At 46.3% G+C, this 15,000-nt stretch overlaps 1 protein-coding gene across 1 annotated transcript in view; it reads left to right on the top strand.

The window, feature by feature from the left end:
• antxr1d (ANTXR cell adhesion molecule 1d) overlaps nucleotides 1–15,000 on the top strand; it is a 41,581-nt gene that overhangs the window by 16,576 nt on the left and 10,005 nt on the right. Inside the window, exons 12-17 of the mRNA XM_083658346.1 lie at nucleotides 4,726–4,804; nucleotides 5,305–5,400; nucleotides 6,345–6,383; nucleotides 7,163–7,261; nucleotides 7,440–7,604; nucleotides 7,705–7,785. Of these exons, the coding sequence (XP_083514472.1) occupies nucleotides 4,726–4,804; nucleotides 5,305–5,400; nucleotides 6,345–6,383; nucleotides 7,163–7,261; nucleotides 7,440–7,604; nucleotides 7,705–7,785 (559 nt within the window). The remainder of the gene's footprint in view (nucleotides 1–4,725; nucleotides 4,805–5,304; nucleotides 5,401–6,344; nucleotides 6,384–7,162; nucleotides 7,262–7,439; nucleotides 7,605–7,704; nucleotides 7,786–15,000) is intronic.

Genomic DNA, 15,000 nt, shown 5'->3' with positions numbered 1-15,000 from the left:
GAGGGAGGAGGTGGGGAGGTAAGCTTCAGCCGCCACACAGTGGCTCTTCAGCTGGGTGCTGAGGGAGGAGGTGGGGAGGTGGGGGTCTTCAGCTGGGTGCTGAGGGAGGAGGTGGAGGTCTTCAGCTGGGTGCTGAGGGAGGAGGTGGAGGTCTTCAGCTGGGTGCTGAGGGAGGAGGTGGGGAGGTAAGCTTCAGCCACCACACAGTGGCTCTTCAGCTGGGTGCTGAGGGAGGAGGTGGAGGTCTTCAGCTGGGTGCTGAGGGAGGAGGTGGAGGTCTTCAGCTGGGTGCTGAGGGAGGAGGTGGGGAGGTAAGCTTCAGCCACCACACAGTGGGTCTTCAGCTGGGTGCTGAGGGAGGAGGTGGAGGTCTTCAGCTGGGTGCTGAGGGAGGAGGTGGAGGTCTTCAGCTGGGTGCTGAGGGAGGAGGTGGGGAGGTAAGCTTCAGCCGCCACACAGTGGGTCTTCAGCTGGGTGCTGAACTGCAGTAGGCGTGGCTAAGCTCTGGCTTAAGACACACAGCAGACTCTCCATGTACAGCTGAAACACTCTGAGCCCACTCTTTAACCAGCTGCACTCAAGTTGGGCGTCGCCGTTCGAGTAGAGTCGTCCTTGAACAAATTAGGGCCAAAGTCACCGAGTGTCTGTGATCAATCAGTGTTTGTCACCGCTAACGAAGCCAGACACCAATCACAAGGGGACAACAGGACGAAAGCCCAGGAACACAAATTAACGAGAGCCTCCTGGAGAGGACCTCCACAACCGCCTGTGTGTGTGTGTGTGTGTTTGTGTATTTGTGTGTAGCCTATGTGTGCGCACGTGCGTGTGTTTGATGTATCCTGATCTGCTTGACACTTTGGGAGAGAGACAAAGTGTGGAGTGGAGTCGGTGGGGGAGTGAGAGCTTGCAGCTTGCTGAGGGGGACTGGGAGCAGGAGTTTGTTGCGGGGCAGACAGAGGGATGCTGGGGTCCAGGCTCAGCAGACAGAGGGATGCTAGGCCCATGGCTCAGCAGACAGAGGGATGCTAGGCCCATGGCTCAGTAGACAGAGGGATGCTGGGTCCAGGCTCAGCAGACAGAGGGATGCTAGGCCCAGGCTCAGCAGACAGAGGGATGCTAGGCCCATGGCTCAGCAGCCTACAGTCCCATGCTTAATTATACACTGGTGCCCGCAGCCTCAGACACCTCCCAGTCACCATCTGTCTTGTTGCTGTCACTCAGATTGATGGCCTGGTTTTGAGCTTGTCTTGTCCGCCAGTGGAAACGACTCATTGCCTCTCCCGCAGACGGGGAAGAGAGGGAGTTTTGTTTTCACACTGTGGCTGCATGTGTGTTTAGGATCCTGTGGCACGCTATATTTCACACACACACACACACACACACACACACACACACACACACACACACACACACACACACACACACACACACACACACACTTGATGTAGAAACGTGGCGCATGGAATATGAATTGCGACAAGGATACTTTATACACTATCAAGATGATGCATTAGTAGGCTACACGATGCACCAATGGTATGGAATGTTAGAGGCTACTCTTCCGGTGTCCTAGGTCAGTGGGCGTGGTCACCTCTCCTCCCTGAGACTGTTGACCCCGCCCCCGTCCCACAACCTCGTTTGGAAGTGTTGTGAACGACCACGCTGAAGCCGCGCTGAAGCCGCGCTGAAGCCGCGCTGAAGCCATGCTGAAGCCGCGCTGAAGCCGCGCTGAAGCCATGCTGAAGCCGCGCTGAAGCCATGCTGAAGCCGCGCTGAAGCCGCGCTGAAGCCATGCTGAAGCCGCGCTGAAGCCGCGCTGAAGCCGCGCTGAAGCCGCGCTGAAGCCATGCTGAAGCCGCGCTGAAGCCATGCTGAAGCCACGCTGAAGCCGCGCTGAAGCCGCGCTGAAGCCGCGCTGAAGCCGCGCTGAAGCCGCGCTGAAGCCGCGCTGAAGCCGCGCTGAAGCCGCGCTGAAGCGATCATTCAGGATTCAGTCCTATTTTCCAGGCGTGACGCCGCGTGAAGCTTGAAGCTGCCAGGCATGAATTCAGTGGGAGTTGTGAGCAAGTTCAAGGCGCGTCGAGCAAGACGCCGGGGAAAAGAGACTGCTCCTGGTGTGAACCGTTAAGCGTCAGTTCAGCTTGAGCCTGCCTCAAGCTTCAAGTTCTGCCTACGGCATGAACACAAAGGCTAACACCCTGACCGTCTGCCGATGAGGAAACCAGCTGAGAATGGCTGAAGGGCCCAGGGAGGAGGCCAACAGCTGGCTGCTGAGCTCTGTGCAGTAATGCAATGAGGTGGCGACAGACATGGAAATAAACAGAGCACGGTGCTGCCCGGCCAGGTGACTGTGCTACAGGAGGAGGAGCTCCGTACCAGTTTCCTGTTATGTTCTGTGATGCTGTATGGAGCATGCGATATCTGTCGCCCTCTGAGCCACTGCACAGAAACAAGTCTAGCACCATATATTTTTCACTCAAATTTAGTCTATAAAATGTCAAAAAATGAAAAATGACAAACACACACGTGTACCGCTACTGGGAATTGAACCCGCTCTCCGCGGTGCTATTAGGCGAGTGCTTTTACCTCGATACTGCCCAGTCTTTGCATTTTATTTTGATCATTTATATTGATCACAGTCTACAAATAAAAGTGCTTGTGACATCTTTGTAGCTGGCAATACAGAGACAATTATCGGTATGATTTTTGGTCCATATCGCCCAGCCCTAAGAGGAAGAGAGGATGAGTGCCACCTGTACCGCCAATGTCCTACTCCTACTGCAACTCAGTGTCAGCATGTGTTAGGAGATGAGCCGTGGGGGGCTGGGGGGGGGTTTGGGGGCGACGACAGTGTGTTTTGTGTTTGAGGAAGTGAAGGAGAGGGGGGTCAGAGAGCGGAGGGGTCTCAGAAGGGAGGGGACAGGAAAAGCCCCCCTCGTACCCCCCACTCCCCTCTGGGTTTCCTCTCCTCTGCCCTGCTTGATGCTCACCCTTCTCCCCCACCCTGCAGTCAGTGACCCCCCCCCCCCCCCCCATCGCCCCCCCTATCCCCCTCTCCTCAAATCTGAACCCGGAGCTCAATGCCCCCCTTGTCTCTGTCGTCCCCCCCAAACCATACGCGAGCAGCACAAAAACCCTTTCTCCATTCTCTCCCCAGACCTATAACTGACCGCGACCCAGATGGCTGCTAGTTCCACCCTCCACCCATTTCGGCTTCACTATTTGTCCGTATTCTTTTAAGTTTGGAATAATCTATCGGCTACAACCAGTGTTTTGCAAGTTACTTTCAAAATGTAATATACTACATATTACTAGTTACTTTCATTTGAAAGTAATAAGTTACCTTACAATCGCCGCCCCCGGAACATCCCACAAAAAATATTTTCAACCACCTTGAAGTCAGTGTAAACAATACGAAATTCTAAATGTTATTCTTTTCCTTTGGAAATGATTAGATATTTTTTAAATGTGCTTTGATAAAAAAAAAAAAAAAAATCAATTTGTAACTTACAAAGTAACTGGTATAATATTACTGAAATCCTATAAGTAATAAGTTTTATTACTGAGTTACTGCTAAAAGTAATATATTACATGTAATATGTTACTTTTATAATGAGTTACCCCCAACACTGGCTACAACATTCCTCCTTTGCTGTTGTTGTTTTTGCCGTGTCCCTCTCCCAGTGGACCGCACGAGACCGCGGATGCTTTTTTGCTCGTCTTCGTCGACGCTGCTCTCCCGTCCTCTTCCTCCCGACAAAGACCTATAAATCCCCCCCCCCTGCATTCCGTGTCATTAGCCTGTCTCGCTGTGTGCAATCAGAGCTGCAGATAGCAGCAGCGCTGACGGCCGGGGAGGGAGGGAGGCACTCAGCTGTCTATGGTTTTCACATTAGGGCCTTTGGGCTGGATCCAAAACAGAGAGAAGAGATTCCTCCTGTGGGTGGAGAGCAGAGAGCTCCCCTCCCCGACCTCCACAAAGATCCTGCCTTTGTCAGCGTTTTTAAAAGCCAGCGAGTACAGACTCAATCAGGGAATGTCCTGTATCTGACATAGCTTGGGCATGCTTCTACAGTAGCCCGAGCAACACCTCGATCCTTATCCAAAGCCGTGCGTGTGCGCGCGCGTGCGCGTGCGTGTGTGTGTGCGTGTGTGTGTGTGTGTGTGTGTGTGCGTGTGTGTGTGTGTGTGTGCGTGTGCGTGCGTGTGCGCGTGCGTGTGTGCGTGCGTGCGTGTGTGCGTGTGTGTGTGTGTGTGTGTGTGTGTGCTGCAGATGACCCCTCCTCTCCTGTGTCTTGTTTTGTCACTGGCTTGTACTACCAGAGCTGCCTTCCTTTAGACAAAGCCTCGTAATAACTGGCTGATTCCCGACGTCCAGCAAAAATGTCCATCACTTTCAAGATGACATCCTCAAATGTCTTCTTTTGTCCTGACAAACAGTCCACCACCACCCAAAGATAATCAGACTATAAAGAAACCAGAAAAATATTCACATTTAAGAAGCTGGAACGATGAATCGATTATCAAAAATAGTTGGCAATTAATTTTGATCGACTTAATCAATGAATCGACTAATCGTTGCAGCTCTACCGGAGACCATGTGTAACGAGCTTTGTGTGTGTGTGTGTGTGTGTGCGTGTGCGTGCGTGCGTGCGCGTGCGTGCGTGCGTGTGTGTGTGTGCGTGTCCGTGTGTGTGTGTGTGTGTGTGTGTGTGTGTGTTGCAGGGTGATCTTCCTCCAGGTGAGCATGAATGAAGGCCTCTCCTACATCACCAGCTCTGTTCACATCACTACTACTGAATGTGTGAGTAGACACTGCACACTGCTTTGACATGTTTTAGTAGAGAAACTGTATGAAACCCATGAGCAAAACACTCATACATTCTGTCATTGTGTTACGTATGGATGGAATTATAGTGGGGGGGGAAATATTCCCGTTTTTGCTGGGGACCCCCTTGAACCCTGGGGGTCCCCGGACCCCACTTTGAGAACCACTGCTGTAGCTCATTGCCTCTCTATTCTTTGAATTGAAACTTCACTTTGATAATTTTTTTCTTTCAAACTTCATGTTCTTCCTTGTTCTCCAGCTGTCTTCTCTTCCTCTCTGATGTCTCCTCTGTTGTGTCTGTCCTCAGAGGAGGCTGTGAGTACTTTCTCTCAATCTCTTTTTCCACACTGTCACTTTTCCTTCTGTATTGGCTCTTGTTTTAACTGAATCTGACTTGATGATTCTTGTTCTTCTTGTGTGTTTGGATGTAGTTTGATGTTGATTCTTGTTATTCCTCTTTGTGTGTTTGGATGTAGTTTGATGGCACCATTGTGCTGATCTCATTGCTGGTGCTGTTCCTGATGTTGGGTCTCCTTCTGATGTGGTGGTTCTGGCCTCTCTGCTGCACAGTGGTAAGTTTCCACATTAGCATTGGGAACGTGCACCTTATTAGGGCTTTTCACACTACACCTAGCCAGGGTTAAGTGAGTCTCTTAGCCTGGAGCTAAGAGCTGTTAGCCCGAGGCTAAGAAAGCTTTTACACCTTTTACACCTGTCCCACTCCAAAGTTGGCTAACCCGACTTCAGCCCGGGCTAGGTGACCCTGCTCTGGAGCGAGGTTATCCCTGACTTTTCAGGGTTAATTCGGACTTTTCATCTATTGCATAGAGAGGCAAAGTGACTGCCTACTTCCTGCTTCAGCACTGTACCAGAGATTTTCATCCGCCATTTATTTTCCCATAGACATTTCGTAAAACGCTTATAAAAAATAGTTTTACTTGTTCAAACCAAACGGTTCAGCTATATTTAGAATCGGGAGAGACCATAGAACATTTCACTTGGACCAAAACCTAAAAAAACTACATCGAAAAAATTTAAAAGTCTTTAAATCCGCAATTTCTTTACGTTTTGGTCCGAGTGAAATGTTATGTGGTCTCAGACCAGAAATAGCGGATTTAAAGAAAATATTTTTTCGATGTCGTGTTTTTTAGGTTTTGGTCTGAGTGAAATGTTCTATGGTCTCTCCCGATTCTAAATATAGCTGAACCGTTTGGTTTGACGAAGTAAAACTATTTCTATAAGCATTTTACGAAATGTCTATGGGAAAATAAATGGAGGATGAAAAGCTCTGGTACAGTGCTGAAGCAGGAAGTAGGCGGTCACTTTGCCTCTGTATACACAGAGCTAAAAGCTTCCAGTGTGAAACGGTTCCAGAGACTTTATGTATCTGGGAGCACTGGTTCCAACGGCCCTGGCCCCTGGGCTCTACTAACCTGCGTTAACAAATGTGTGTGAAAAAGCCCTATTCTATTGTTTCCCTCGTGCCGTGCTGAATATTGTTTTTCCTCTTGTTCAGGTGATCAAGGAACCTCCACCACCTCCTCCTCCAGAGCCGGTAAGTCACCGCTACCTGAACCTGATGCCAGGGCCCAGTTGCACAAAGCACCTTAGGTTAAGATTTCCCTTAGAGTCCGAGTTAAGATGTCCATAAAATAGAATCGGCTGCACAAAACACCCTTAAATCTTCTCCATAAGGTTAAACATTTTAAGGAAAACATAAGCACAAGATTTAAGGGTGTTTTGTGCAGCCGATTCTATTTTATGGACACCTTTAACTCTGACTCTAAGGGAAATCTTAACCTAAGGTGCTTTGTGCAACTGGGCACAGATCTTTTATTTTACTTTAATTACAATAATAATATCAGCATGACACTAGGTGTGTGTGTGTGTGTGTGTGTGTGGGGGGGGGGGGGGGGGGGGGCGTCGATACAGCATAGTATTGCGATATTTTGTGTGGCAATATATGGTATCGCACGAATGCCAAGTATAACAGCATTTTATTATCGAAACATTTTTGACAGGTTTTTTTGACGTGTTGTTGGTCAGTCTGTCTGCTTGACAATCACATTTTGCTGCAATAACAATGATTGAAGTGAGACGAACAGACTGGAAACTTTATCTTATTAGATCAAACAGATGTTGACAAAAGTTTTTTTTTCTCCTTTGGGGACATCATTTGCAGTGGGTTAGGGATTCATTAAGAATTAAGATTCATTTTAATTATGATTATTATTAGTAGTAGTAGTGGTAGTAGTAGTAGTGGTAGTAGTAGTATGAATTATGAATTATGTGTGAGAGAATATAGACTCTGTTAATGTGTCATTTCACTCACAGGAGTCGGATGACGAGGATGGGATGCCCAAGAAGAGGTGGCCCACAGTGGACGCATCCTACTATGGAGGGAGAGGAGTGGGAGGCATCAAACGCATGGAGGTACACACACACACACGCACACGCATGCACGCACGCACGCACGCACGCACACACACACACACACACACACACACACACGCACGCAAACGGCGCACACAACACACACAACACAACTTTGAATGTTTGTCACAGTGATAAGAACGTACCTTTCAACATGGAAACGTGTTGTGTTGAGCAGGTGCGCTGGGGAGAGAAGGGCTCCACTGAGGAAGGTGCCAAGCTGGACAAACCCAAAAATGCAGTGGTGAAGATGCCGGAGCAGGAGTTTGAGCCGTACGAGCCCAAGCCTCGCAAAGCCCGCCGCCGGCCCGCGCAGCAGAGCAGGTGGTACACACCCATCAAGGTGCGTCTCTTCTTTTATTTTGGAGATCTCGTGGTTTCCAGCATGCCATTAAAATATGGATCTTCCATAGCAGCCACGGTGTCTCTCTCTGTGTCCTCAGGGCAAGCTGGACGCGCTGTGGGCTCTGTTCAGGAGAGGCTATGACCAGGTGTCCCTGATGAGACCCCAGGCTGGAGACAAGGTGAGAAGACCACTGACCAGCAGCTCTATGGGCCTGTCTGATTCTCAAGTGAACGAGCTTTATAGGTGGCATTTCTAGGTAATAAGTTGTAATTAGGCTGTCTGAAACCAGTTTGATTCATAAGTTCACTGAATTTGCAACCTTTCTAGGTACCTGGTTATGGATAATTTTCGAGGAACCATACCATGCACACTTTGGTGGGTTAGGATATCCCATGATACCTTGCGACCCTTACAACCGACGAAGAAGAAGGAAGCAAGCCCAAACGAGCCCCTAATGGCGACGCCCACAAAGCCGACCGCATCAGAAAAAAGTGAAACAATGTTGGCTAAATAACAAACATATTTCACTTTCTTTTCGTTTTTATTCTAGAATAGTCAATAACGTCAGCCTTTACTTAAATTTAGTGCAGTCAGATGTTTGTACAGTGTCAGGAAAGTCACTTTTGAACAATAGTAGGAAGCATCTTACCTGACGGTGTTCTGGACAGCAGCCACTAGTTAGGTTGCTAATATAACTAATGTTAGAGAACTCGCTCCGCCCGCCCCAACGCAGGACAACACAGCCAGGAGGATAGCACCATTGCAAACCTTCAAGTGTAAGTGGAGTTCGTTTTAACTGTGCTTTATTAAATGATAAGCTGTCATTACTTCCAATTTAGCGTTTGTAATATTTTCATTCGCTGGGTTTTACGCTTTTAATTTGAAGGCGGAAAGGGGAAATGGTGTATTCGTAGATTGAATTGACACTGGTCTGTCAATTCTATCAGTTCATATGTACCATTTCCCTTTTTCGCCTTCAAATTAAAAGTGTTCACGGTAGCCTGTGAAACCTCGACCTTTCTGGATTATAAAAGTAGTATAACGTTAGAGAAAACAGCCCCCAGCCATGCCGTTTTATACAAATTTATTGCCAAATGCTTTGGGATTCAACTTGATCAGAAAAAATCTTGTATATTCAATGGAAACAGCACCAGTGTGACCTGTCGCGTGCAATGCTACCTTCAAGCATGAGGACGTCTGAAACAAATTATTTTTCATCCACCTATATTAAAATGAGTTACCTAATTAATCAAGTATGTAGTTAGGTAGCTAGGTGATAGGAGCTCACTTGAGTTACAGACAGACCCTATATGTCACTCTGTCTGTCTGTCTGTCTGTCTGTCTGTCTGTCTGTCTGTCGGTCTGTCGGTCTGTCGGTCTGTCTGTCTGTCTGTCTGACAGTCTGTCTGGAAACATTTGATAGTTGTTAGTTAGTGTTGATTATGTGTAATTGTTGGAGTTCCCCTGTGGAAGAAAACATCTGATCCAAAGCGTTTGAAAGTGTAAGTGAGCCAGTGTGGAACATCTCACAGTGTGTCTTCTGTCCTCGTGTGGACAAAGAAACATCTGGACTCTTTCTCTCACTTCACATAAAGGCAGCAGGTGCCAGTGAATAACATCACACACACACACACACACTCACACACGCGCACGCGCACGCGCACGCGCACGCGCACGCGCACGCGCACACACACACACACACACACACACACACACACACACACACACACACACACACACACATACACACACACACACACACACACACACACACACACACACACACACACACACACACACACACACACACACACACAGAGTAAGTGAATGGGCTACTGATAGCAGCTCTCTCTGTCAAAGCATGCCATTGTTCAGTCACAAGCAGTACTGTACACTTCCCTCCAGAATCTGATCTCCTCACAGAAGGACTGGTCGGGTCTTCCCCTCAGGCTAACAAAAAACGGTTACCATGTCAACCAGGTTATTTCCATAGACTCTATAAGTGTGTGCATGTGCGTGTGTGTGTGTGTGTGTGTGTGTGTGTGTGTGTGTGTGTGCGTGTGTGCGCGTGTGTGTGTGTCTCTGTCTGTCATAGATTGTATAAATATATGGATGTAGCTACCATGACATCACCCATTGGTTTCTGGACTCCCCGATTTGAAGCCTTGAGTTTCGCATTGTCACCGTCGCCATCTTTGTTTTTTCGTGGAGCCAGAAGTGACCCTATTTTGCATGAACAGCCCCCAGCTGCTAATTGGTCTGTGATCAGCGAGCTGCACTATCACTGGACAGGCGACCTGTCAATCACGCCCCCAAATCATGTCTGCTTTATCGTCTATTTGACTCTAAACAAAATGAACATCATGCTGGGTTGAAGAAGACTTGAAACTAGTGATTGAGATCATCAACTCATTCACAAAGTGTTTATTGAGGTCATCATTTAAGTGAGAAGTTGTGTCATTTTGACTTCCTATACCACACATGGGCAACATACGGCCCGCGGGCACCCCTGTGTGGCCCGCGATGGAATTGCAATTTTTTTTTTTTTTTTTTTTTTACAGTGCACTTGAACGCAACATGCAATATACCCGCTGAATAAGTGTCCAAATGTTCATGTCATTCTGGGCAATACTCTTCTGTTATAGCATTTCAGTCTGGAATATGGAATATCTTTCAATAATATTTATGACTAAAAGGCTAAAAGTAATCTCATGAGTAAGAAATGACTGTTCTACTTTGAAGTAGAAATTTAAATAATTAACTTGTTGGTTTTGGATTTATTTAGCTTCAAGAGTGCATTTTTGTTCTTGTGTGACCCTCAACACAGGCTTTGAGAATCCCGGGACACTTACTGATACTTATGCTTAAATTAACCCACTCATATTCTGGTTTATTTCAAGAAAAACATTTCGTGGAAATTCTAATTGGCTGGTAACTTTAAAATCTAGCAGCCATATTGGCAGGTGGTGAAAAAAGTTAATTTCAAGCCCTGCAGGGAGAGTGTGGTGACATAGGAGTGAGTGAGGAAAAGGATCAAATATTGGTGGTTAAGACTGAATAATGACATCACAATTGTTCATTTAAAATGAGTTATTCCTCTAAACCTGGCTTCAAATGCCCCAAATTTTTCGCGCTGGCGCCGTTCAGCCCTCAGCAAAATCTGGTAGCGAGGACATTTTTTTGTGGCCCTCTCTATCATCAAAGTTGCCCATCCATGGGTTACGGCATGACAATATTTGTTCGGCCCCCGGCAACAATCTGGGTTTCTCATGTGGCCCCCCATGAAAAATAGTTGCCCACCCCTGTCCTATACAGTCAGACTTCTTTTTGCAGCTGATATAGAATGGAATTTCACCACTCTCCTCCTATGTATGTGCGTCTCCATTTCTCGTGTGAGATGTCTTATGATTAATAACTCATACCATTAATTATGCATATAGCTTATTGATTATGAAATGCCAATGGAACTTTAATTTTATACAACAGCAGCCATAGACTGTATAAACGTGTGAGTTATATAAAAACTCACACCTCTTACAGTTGTCATTAACGTTGAAATTAGCTATAGAGACAAAAAAAATAAATTAGCAGGCATGTTTATTATATTTATTTAGACATGTTTATTTCTGCTGTAAAGTTGGGCATTTTAACATGGGGGTGAACGGGGGATGACGGGGATCCATTTGGACCAGGCCTCAAGTGGCCATTCGAGGGAACTGCGGTTTTTGGCACTTCCGCGTTGGTTTCAGCCCCGGAGACTGAAGGTTGCCGCTTGGTTATTTAATGTATTCGATTACTGGCCAGTGACGCACATCCTGAAGAATCCTAAATCATGACATCATTGTCTAATTGTCAGACAAATGTGTGTCTGTGTGTGTGTGTGTCTGTGTGTGTGTGTGTGTGTGTGTGTGTGTGTGTGTGTGTGTGTGTGTGTGTGTGTGTGTGTGTGTGTTATCTAACCTTGACCCCGTGTCGGACATCCCATAACCTCACAGACATGTTTTCATCATCATATTGGTTGTCATGGTGAAACATCTGCTGTGTTGTAAATGGTTTCATTGTGGCTTTTGATGGCGGTGGCGATATATCGCTGTCAAATTCATCGGGTTTGTTTCTCTGTGATTCATGATTCAACTTTATTATGCAAAGCTAGTGTGTGTAATGTGTTGTTGGTGTTTATCATCTTCACTTTCCCATCATCTTGGATTTTTTTTCCCCGCAGCGGGGGGTGATCTATCTCTGTCAGGAGGACAGTCTTTGTCTGCCACTTTGTGCGGGGCTGCGGTCCACAGAGCCAGTCAACAATGACCCACCGCAACTCCCTTCACGCGTCATTAAGTCAGGACAATCAAACGCTCCTTCTTCTCACATGGAAGGAAATGAGGGGGAAGGAATGGAGTTTTGTTGCACAGGAGCTAGTGGCGCAGCATCGGTGCCAATAGCCATATCGGAAGACGAGGATGATTTTCTCATTGTGGAATGCGTCGAGTGATCTGCCAAGAGGTGGGGCATCACATCCAAATAGTCCAAATAAATTCCCTCGCAAAAGCAAAGTACATCTGGGCAAAAACTGCAGTAGGGCTGCTGCAGCTAACGATTATTTTCATAATCGATTAATCTGTAGATTATATTCTCGAGTAATCAGTTAGGCGTTTGGTCTATAAAACGTCACAAAATGGTGAAAAATGTTCATCACTTTTCCCCCAAAGGCCAAGATGACAACCTCAAATGTCCCACAAGCCAAAGATCATCAGTTTACTGTCATAGAAGACTAAAGAAACCAGAAAATATTCACATTTTAGAAGCTGTAATGGGAGATTTTTTTTCTTTTTCTTCTTAAAAATTAGTCTAAACAATTAATCGATTATAAGAAATTGTTGCCGATTAATTTTGTAAAAACAACTAATTGATTAATTGACTAATTGTTGCAGCTCCAAACAACAGCCGAATGACTAGATTACAAAATGTCCCAACAAGATTCAAGATTCAAGATTCAAGTTTATCGAGTGTCCCAGAAGGGCAATTTGGTTTGCAGCGAGCGTAAAAAAAACAGACATAGGCACACATGATTAAAACAAAACATAAAAGCAAACACAAAAGCAGCAGATTAAAAATGCACAACAATTCAAAGTGCAAGTAAGAGTAAACTAAAACAGATACAAAGTGCAACTAAACAGGCATAAATAGTTGAAGGTGCGCATCAGTGCAAAGTGCAAGTAGATGCTACGGTGAGGCCATATATGGCATAACTAGCATCAGACTTCTCAAAGCAGAGATAACGAGCATAGATCAGACTTTCTGTCCACATTACTCCCATCATGCACCTCACCGGCTCTGCAAACCACCATCAGCTGCCTGCCACTTTCTGCCACACTGTAATGTGTGTGTGTGTGTGTGTGTGTGTGTGTCACTGTATAGTTTGTGTGTGTGTGTGTGTGTGTTGAGTGTGTGTATAACGTGTGTGTGTCACTGTAACGTGTGTGTGTGTGTGTGTGTGTGTGTATAACGTGTGTGTGTCACTGTAACGTGTGTGTGTGTGTGTGTATAACGTGTGTGTGTCACTGTAACGTGTGTGTGTGTGTGTGTGTGTGTGGGTGGGTGTGTGTGTGTGTGTGTGTGTGTGTGTGTGTGTGTGTGTGTGTGTGTGTGTGTGTGTGTATAACGTGTGTGTCAGCCCTCCTGGGTGAGTGTCACACAAACAGATGGGGAGTTGAAAGGCCACGAGCCATATTGTGACAGAAAAGATTCCCTTCTTTTGTCCCCAGAGCTGATGGCACTGATGGCCCTGTCACAGCACACACACACACACACACACACACACACACACACAGACACAGACACAGACACACACACACACACACACACACACACACACACACACACACACACACACACACACACACACACACACAGAGCGGATGAGCACAGCACCTCCCTTCTCCCCCTCTTCTCTCTCTCTCTCCATCACTTCATGCAATGCTGGATTTCTCAGAGTCCACCTGAGTCGTGGAAAAGGAGATTCCAGTACAGTACTGAGCAATAATTAAATATTATCATCTATGGTCTTTCAGTGGAAATGAATTATGATTTTTTTTTATTGAATATTGAGTATTTCTATTTTGTTTGACATCGCAACTAACATGACCATATACTGTAGTTCAACTGGATTTAACCAGATTTGGCATAGATGAGCCATATTGTGATATATATCGATACCATAAAAAAAATCTTTGTGATTATCATGATATTGATTTCAACCATATCGCCAGTGTTGGGGAGTAGTGAACTACATGTAGTTGAACTACGTAGTTGAACTACATTTTGCAGTAGCTTGCTGGTAGTTCAACTACATTCATATTTGCGTAGTGAGTCAAGTAGTTAAACTACTTTTTGGTCATTCATTTTTGTGTAGTTTAACTACTCAAACTACAAACTACAAATTTGGGCAATAAAATGAAAGGAACAGGCACGGCTCCAGGATTTTTTCTGAGGGGGGTTGGTTCTGCGTGACGGTCTGGCCCCAACTCTTCACCCAGTCCTTAGCAGGGGTGGGAGCATGGGCGGGCGTAGTTGCCTTGACAGACAACTCCTTCAGCCAATCAGCATCGGATCCAGTCAAACCCAAATCCACTCGGGAGAATGGCAAAAACATATTTTTCGCAGAGAAACTCCGCGGTTGCGCGATACTCCTGTACTTGTTTAATTGTTGTTATTGAGTCTATTTCTGCAAAAACTGCACTTATGGCTGTTTAAACTAGACAAACGTTGACATTACTCCTCGAGACGATCAGGCAAGGAGGCGGCCATTATTGTTTTGTTAGTGCAGTGCTAGTGGCGTTCCTGATTGGCCAACTTGCGCTGTCAATCACAGGGCAGTCGCTGATTGGCTCTTCCGCTCTGCAGCTAATGCTAAACCCCCCCCACTGGCTTTGGGGCCAGACCGTCACGCAGAACCAAATGAAATGTGAGTTCACGTGACGGGCTGGTTTACCAGGTCAGACCTACTTCAACAGTCAAAGATCAAGGTTTAAAGGTACAATATAAAAATGTTAGAAGAGGAAGTGGGCTATAGCTCACTCAGATAAATATGTGGATCTTGTGCAATGTCTGAAGGTTGTAAGTTCAATCCCTGCCTCAGGCAGCACCAGCAATGTGCTTTTATCATCAGAAGTTTGAACACTGATAGAAATAAGCTGATGAAGGAGGCTAGTTAGTCTCTGACTCTAGCTCAGTCAGATAAACAGCTGCTCACTCGTTCAATTGCAACCTATCTCTCTCTTTATGCTCTCTGTGTTGTCAGTGTGAACACAGTGTGTAGAATTCAGAAGTCTAACTTCAATCAGCTCATAGCTCAGCAAGTTGAGTTGCTCTCTCTCTGTTGCTACCTGACAGG

This window comes from Poromitra crassiceps, assembly GCF_964638095.1.
Source record: "Poromitra crassiceps genome assembly, chromosome: 22".
Lineage (NCBI taxonomy): Eukaryota > Metazoa > Chordata > Actinopteri > Beryciformes > Melamphaidae > Poromitra > Poromitra crassiceps.
Note: the sequence above shows the minus strand (reverse complement) of the source record. Positions and strands in the feature narration are given on the sequence as shown.